We start from the raw sequence: 8,006 nt of genomic DNA, 5'->3' as shown, positions 1-8,006 counted from the left end.
ACCATATTTACATAAACATATTTTAATCTAGAATTTATAAAAACTCAATCTTTCATTTTTTTTTTTACTATCATATAGGTACTTAATAGTGTTTTTATATATGATGGTTTTTAGATACGTATTGATTTCTATACTCGTACAATCCAATAATTTCTTGAAGTCAAAAATAACAAATATTTGTATTCAGATGAAACCGGATCTGAAGTGTTATTATTATTATTATTATTGGAATTATAGGGATGGGACAATCTTTGTATATCAACTATAAATCTGTGTGTTTAGTAAATTTATATACTTGATTATAGTATTTTTGCTGAGTAATCTCTTCTCTTATTTATAGCTACATAATTATATGAGAAATATTTTTTTTTCATTTTCTTCTTAACCTTAATTTACATATCAAAAATTAGATGTTCAAATTTAGCGTTCGCTCTCTTTTTATTGCCATCTTAAATCCTGAAATGCTCCACCAAACTTGACTGTGCCTCCTAGAAATGCGCCTCACAACATGAAGCGTGCCTGAAAAACTTAGTTGCTTAATTAAATTCCCTATTGAAATATGGTTCCAACAGGAGTATGTTTTATTTTTTTTTTGTATTATTTTTAATTTTTTATATTTTTTTTTTTTTATATTTTTTTTCTTTTCTTTATTGAAACTACAACCATAACAAGCAATTGCTGGTTTATATTTAAAAAACCACAATAGATGGTTACTCTTGAAACGCATTTTGTTTTGCAAGAAACGCACCTAATGTCGAATCTTTAGCTAATTTGTCGAACTCGATCATAATAGCATCTGCTTTATTTTCACACCACCATGCCTGAGCCCACGCATCAAACCCTTCTTTTCTCGCATCTCTAGGTTGCTTGAGCCATTCGTCTTTCGCTTTAGCTTGAATGACGCTAGATTGTTTGAGGTAAGATCCATTCAATTGTAGAATAGTATGAAAAGGAGCAAGATCTGAAACCAATTGTTCATGTTCTGTAACAGCAGCTGAAATAGTTTCTTCCATTAACTTACGAGCGGCCTCTTCTTTCTGTTGACGTTGTTTACTAACAGACTTAACTGTAGCACGCAAAAGAGCAATCAGTTGATCATAGCCGATTTGAACATAACCATCCTTATTTTTATGGCTTCTTAATAAATCTAATTTCCATTCAGAAAGATAGTGACGTAATTTGGATTCTTCAAAAGAAACAGCAACAGTTTTCTTGTCTTTATGTTCATAAATAAATCTTGATAGCTGATGGATATTGTCAAGAGTTTTTGAAAAAGTCTCAACAAATTCATTTTTGGCTCTAGAGGAGGTAGAAACTGTGACAAACTTCAAAACATCAACAGCAAAATTTTTAAAATTTTCATCTTTCAAAACTTGTTGTTTTAACGTAGTCGAATCGGTTAATGAGTTCATTTGGATTTCTTCATCACTGATTGTTCGTTTATTGACGAGCATGTACTTGGTACCCCCATATTCAAACTTAAATTCTTTGTACTGTTTAATACCCGGTACCAATTTTGCCTTGATTGGTTTCCATTCTTTTTCTTCATATAAATTTATGATAACTTCATAGATTTTTTCGAAGTCAACATTTAACTTATCACTGTTTTGGTACAAAATAATGTTTTTAAAATCGGGATAATGCTCATTAACAGATGCGATAATTCTCCTTTTCATCTCGTATTCACTCATTTCACAATGGTAATTCTTAGTTTTAGCTATCAAATTTTTCACCTTAGTTATGTAGTTTGCTGCACTAACATTACCATCATAATACAAGTTGAACCATTCCTGCAAAATTTCTCTTACAGTTGATGTTATGGTTTTATCATAAATACCAGCATTGATATCAATTAGAATTTGCAAACTATTGCTTGAATCAAATCCATCTGGAAAATATTTTTTAAAATACAAAAAAAATTCACCTGCCATTTTTAACGTCTCCGGATCAAGGACGGATTCAGCATCATTTTCAAGCAAACAACCTAAACCATCACGTTTCATTCTAAATATAAACATTTTCATACCAGGAACGAAGTTACTCTTGTCCATACACTTATTATCAAAAGAGAGTATCAAATTATTGAACTTGTCGAGTACTTCATCCTTAGAAAGCATAACTGAATTCCTCCCAGTGTGAGTGCCATGTTCAGATGAAACCTGATCTGAAGTATTATTATTGTTGGAATTGTAGGGATGGGACATTCTTTGTAGATTAATTGTGAAACTGTTATGTTGTAGTAAATGTATATACTTGATTATAGTATTATTACTGAGTGTTCTCTTCTATTATTTATAATTATACAAAATATATAAAAATGTGTTTTATTTGTTCTATTCTCGTTATTTTGTGCCCATTTATATATCATAAATTATATATTCCAATTCGTTGTTCGCTATATCTTTATTGTCACCTTAAATCCTGAAACGCGCCACCAAATTTTGACTGCGCCTCCTAAAATATGAAACATGTTTCAAAATTAATTGCTTAATTTACTTTCCATTGGAATATGGTTCCAACAGATTTAGTTCCAACAAAAAATAAACCAAGATGCCAATAAATATCAGCTTAGAACAAGCTAAAAATAATAATGCCAAACAAAAAAAATAACAAAAAAAAAAAAAAAACAAACATTCAGATCTTATTTTTTAAAATTCACCTTCCCTTTTCAAAACAGCAGTCAACTCATCGACTGATTTAACAACTCTCTCAACAATTTCCTCGACATCGTTCTCAGTAATGATAAATGATGGCGCCAACAGTGCAACATCACCTTCCCCTGTAGTATAATCATAGGTGCCAGTCATACCCATGACATTTATGCCATTTTCAAAACACACAGCTTGAAATCTGTGGCCAACATCTAATTTGGGAGCAAAGCTAATCTTTCCCTTTCTGTCCCTAACAAATTCCAACGACTAAAACCCACCAATACCTCTGACATCACCAACAATGTTATCGTTAGCTAGTAACTTCTTCTTCAAAGTTTCACCCATCAAGTTGCCCATTTTGAAGATGTTCTTAGTCAAACCTTTTTCAATGATTTTTTTTTGGATACCTAACGCAACACTACAGTTAAATGCATGGGAGGCATAGGTGTGTGAACCAACGACGCTGTTACTGCCATTAACATATGCATCTTTAACCTTTGGACTGATAAAAACACCAGCAATAGTGACATAGCCAGATCCCAAAGCCTTACCAACTGATTGCAAATCTGGACCTTGGTTCAATGGCATGAAGTTTTCCCAGCAATTCAATCCACCGTTTGGATTCGATCTACCAGTGCCACACATGACTTCATCCAAGTGCATCAAGATATCGTATTTGTTGCACAAGGCACGAATACCTGGTAGGTATCCGTTTGGTGGCGGAACAGTGCCTATGGATGAGCCCGGCAAAGTCTCAACAGTAACAGAAATAATAGTTTCGGGATCATTATCAACAATCAACTTTTCCAAGTTACCTAGTAATTCTTGGACATATTCAGCTTCGGTTTGGCCCTTCTTTTGGAATCTGTATGGGTAGCAAACCGGCATCTTTAGACATTGAGTTTCTGGCAATAAGATATTCTTAAAGGCAACCACACGAGCATTGTCAGTAATAGATAGAGAACCAATAGTAAATCCATGATAAGAGCTCTTTCTAGAAATAAATTTTGTTTTTTTTGTCTTGCCACGTTCTAACCAGTACTGGTACATGATCTTCATACAACTTTCATTAGCTTCCGAACTAGAGCAACACCATAAAGCAGAAGCAAATGCATCCTTTGGGGAATTGTCGATGTAAAATTTAGCCAGTTCTTCGGATTGTTTGTTACCAATCAAAGATGGGAAAGAATAGGTAGAGGTCTTGGCTGCTTCAGTGATAATATCGACGATGTATCCATCACCCCATCCCAAAGCACCAACAGCAGCACCAGTAACGGCATCAATAATATCACTATATATTTTACCATCTTTTTCAATGGTGATACGAGTGCCTTTACCGGCTATAGCTTGGGCAGGTTTTTCGTTAATTTTGCATTGGAAAACGTAGGACTTTTTATCAGTAGGAGTCATTATTATAAAACATGCTTTAAATTAATTACAAGAAAAAACATGTACTAGTGTTACTTACATCCCAATTGATGGTTTAGGCATTATTGGGAATAACTCTGTGTCTTATAGTGTTTATTTGCTATTCTATACATAATAATTAAGTAAAAAAATAATAAAAAAAATAAATAAAAAAATAAAAAACAATTATGTAAATGGTTAATTGCTAAAGATAAGATTTGTACTTAATTGTGATATATATTTTTTTTATTTTATTTTTTTGCGCGTATAGAATTTAGGATAAAAAAAAGGAAAATAGAAATAAACGAGATGACGAATATATCAGAATGTAACGCGTCGAGTCGCACATGATAAGAAATCGGGGCGTGTTTTGTCTCGGGCGAAGATTTAAAAAAAAAAAAAAAGGAAAAAAAAAAAATATAAACCAGAAATGAAAGCGAATCGTCTTTTTTAACCACGTGATACATTTGATGTCAAAAAAAAAAAAAAAAAAAAAAGCGAGCGCTTCATATTAGTGTGAGTAATATTTTAGTTGTACAAGGAGAGGTTGGATTGTAAATTGGATAAATAAATTGAACAAAAAAAAAAAAAAAGATAAATAAAAATAATTATAAAATTATATTACGATAGTTGTTACACATATATGCACTAAATACAATCTATTTGGTAAAAAAATAAAAATAAATTATTTAATTAAAATTTATGTGAGTGAGTTATTGTTGGACACAGTGTATGATTATTTTTATTCAAGAACGTAACTTTTTTTTTTGGGCGAGTAGGATTTATTAAATTATTAATGGGGGTTATTTGTGTGTTAGAGCTGTAGCAGTGTTCCTTCTTCTTAGTGAGTTGTGTTTACCGCGCTGATCGGATTTGTTAAAAAAAAATAATATTTTTGTTTTTATTTCTCGTTTAGTAATTTATAGATTGGGAAAATAGGATCACGTGGATTATACAAAAAAAGAAATTTTGTTTCATTATACAAAGTGTATATGTAATAAGAAACAAGTAAAATACACAGAATAACAAGTAAATTAACATGAACCAAGAAGATTATTAGAGTTTACAACAATTTAAAATAAAAAAGACAGGGTTGATAGGTGGATTACATTATGGAGAGTGTTTGAAAGAAGAAGGAAAGATCACATTTTTTTTTTAATTTTTTTTTTTAAATTTAGTCAGGATTTATTCGAATAAGTGAGTAAGTAAGTGATTGTAGTAGATATTTTGTTTTAGATTTTATTTTATTTGTAGGAATTATTAGGATATTTGAGTTTTGAGTTGGGTTGTATTTGGTTGATTATGTTTAATGGTTTTCTGTGTGGGTGTGATTTCTTGAAAAAAAATTTATTCTTTTTTTCTTTTTTTCTTTTTTTCTTTTTTTCCTTTTTTTCTTTTTTTCTTTTTTTTTTTTTTTTTTTTTCTGTTCGTCGATAATTTATGAAAATAATCATGTGACTGTTGTAGCTTAGTTCGTGTGTGTTCTTGTTTGATCACGTTGTGCTTTTTGCGCGGATCAGATTTGTTAAAAAAAAATTTTTTTTTGTCGGATAATAAGTTATGTTTTTTTGCACGTGTAAGATTTGTTAAAAAAAATAATTTTTTTTCTTTGGTTGATAAGTTATTATAGTTGATAAGAAATGATGAGTTGAGTTGTATGGATTATGCTTCGAATATAAATTTACAGGTTTATATTAGAGCTAGTGATTATCATTGATATGGCTGATTCTTTAATTAAAAGGCATATGATATGAGGAATTAATTGGATAATATACAAGATATAAGAACACATTGGATAAAAAAAACAAACAAGGAGACAAGGATATGATAATATTATTAGTGATAGTTATATTGAGAGGATAAGTGGAGTGTTTGACAAACAGGTTGGAGTTATAGTGGTGGATAATTGAGTTGAGTTGTGGAGAAAGTAGGATTTATTTTTATTTTGTTATCTTGTTAGGTGATGAGATATTTTGAGAGAGTTATTTTAATAGATGCAATTATTATGAATGATGGGATAAGAAATAGTATCAAAAGTATGATGGGATTAGAGTTAGGATTATAATTATGATGGGAGTATTAGTATATTTATAGATATGACGAGGAGATTAGTATAATAGGATCAGAATTGAGATGGAATTACTAGAGTATTGGGATTATTTATTTATTGAATTATAGATAGGGTGAGATTATTAGTTATATTATGATTACTATCGTACTTAGATTACAAGTGAGTTGTGAAGATTTATACAGTCGAATTAGAAATGTATTTAGATGATAAGTGAGTTGAGATTGTGTATTGGGAAATGTGGGTATGTTAGGATTATGAATGAAATAAAAATTATATATTGGAGATATTCGGATTGAATATGGTGAGGGATTCTAGATGGAGTATGATTAGAAGTATGTTTGAGTTATTGATATATTATTAGTATAATTGGAATTGGATTATAGATATTGTGGAGTTATTGGATATTGAGATTATAAAAACATATTGACCATGATACAAGGATTATTGATATATTTGGATAATTATTATACGGATAGTATAAGTATATTAGAATAGTTATTCTAATGAGATAATTATTAGATTGGGATTATGAATATATTTGAATAATTAGTATGTTAAGGTGACAAGTAGATTGGTATAACCATTGACATATATGGAATAGAAGTGGAGTTAGACAATAAAGATATTTGGAGGATAAGTATTGGATATGATTATAAATGTAGAATGAGACGACTAGGGTATAGAGTATAAGAGTGGTGGGATATGATTATAAATGCTATTGAGATTATGAATATGAATATGAATATGAATGATTATTATAAATACAAATTGGGGATATGATTAGTAGAATGATTATTGGAGTGATACAATAAATATATATGGAGGATAACTATATTGAGACATTCAGAGTATTATAGTTATGAGGATTTATTTTGGTTATAAAGATGGATGGATAGTTATTATGATATGATTGTAGATGTTATCGAGAGTATGACTATGAATATTAATGGATGAGTATTATAAATATAAATTGGGGATATGATTAGTAGAATGATTATTAGAGTGAGACAATAAATATATATGGAGGATAACTATATCGAGACATTCAGAGTATTATAGTTATGAGGATTTATTTTGGTTATAAAGATGGATGGATAGTTATTATGATATGGTTGTAGGTGTTATTGAGAGTATGATATTGGAATTATAAATATATGAGTATAATTATTGGAGTGAGACATTCAAGGTATTATAGGTATGCGAATTTATTTTGATTATAAAGATGGATGGATAGTTATTATGATATGATTATAGATGCTATTGAGTGTATGATATTGGTATTATAAATATAATAGAATAATTATTGGAGTGAGACAATAAATATATATGGAGGATAACTATATTGAGACATTCAGAGTATTATAGTTATGAGGATTTATTTTAATTATAAAGATGGATGGATAGTTATTATGATATGATTGTAGATGTTATTAAAAATATGAATATGAATGCATGATTATTATAAATATAAATGGAGGATTATTTGATTGAGGTTATCAATATTGTTCAGATGAAACCTGATCTGAAGTATTATTATTGTTGGAATTGTAGGGATGGGACATTCTTTGTAGATTAATTGTGAAACTGTGTGTTTAGTAAATGTATATACTTGATTATAGTATTATTACTGAGTGTTCTCTTCTATTACTTATAATTATACAAAATATATAAGATGTATTTTATTTGTTCTATTTTCAATCTTCATTTTTTGTGTCCTTTATATATCATAAATTATATTTTCCAATTCGTTGTTCGCTCTATTTTTATTGTCACCTTAAATCCTGAAACGCGCCACCAAAATTTGACTGCGCCTCCTAAAATATGAAACATGTTTCAAACTTAATTGCTTAATTTAATTCCCTATTGGAATTTGGTTC

General features: G+C 29.6%; 2 protein-coding genes across 2 annotated transcripts; both read right to left on the bottom strand.

Moving 5' to 3' along the window:
- Window positions 1-710: 710 nt before the first annotated feature.
- On the bottom strand, window positions 711-2,204 carry SCDLUD_005338 (conserved putative CP/RdRp fusion protein; the record flags this gene model as incomplete). The annotated part of the gene is made up of 1 exon (XM_046081475.1): window positions 711-2,204. One exon carries the CDS (start codon window positions 2,202-2,204, stop codon window positions 711-713), a length of 1,494 nt encoding a protein of 497 aa, XP_045932576.1.
- Window positions 2,205-2,918: 714 nt separating this feature from the next.
- On the bottom strand, window positions 2,919-4,061 carry SCDLUD_005337 (uncharacterized protein; the record flags this gene model as incomplete). The annotated part of the gene is made up of 1 exon (XM_046081644.1): window positions 2,919-4,061. One exon carries the CDS (start codon window positions 4,059-4,061, stop codon window positions 2,919-2,921), a length of 1,143 nt encoding a protein of 380 aa, XP_045932575.1.
- Window positions 4,062-8,006: the final 3,945 nt, after the last annotated feature.

Source organism: Saccharomycodes ludwigii (assembly GCF_020623625.1).
Source record: "Saccharomycodes ludwigii strain NBRC 1722 chromosome VII map unlocalized scaffold1, whole genome shotgun sequence".
NCBI lineage: Eukaryota > Fungi > Ascomycota > Saccharomycetes > Saccharomycodales > Saccharomycodaceae > Saccharomycodes > Saccharomycodes ludwigii.
The sequence above is the reverse complement of the archived record's forward strand: the minus strand, read 5'-3'. Positions and strand labels throughout refer to the sequence as shown.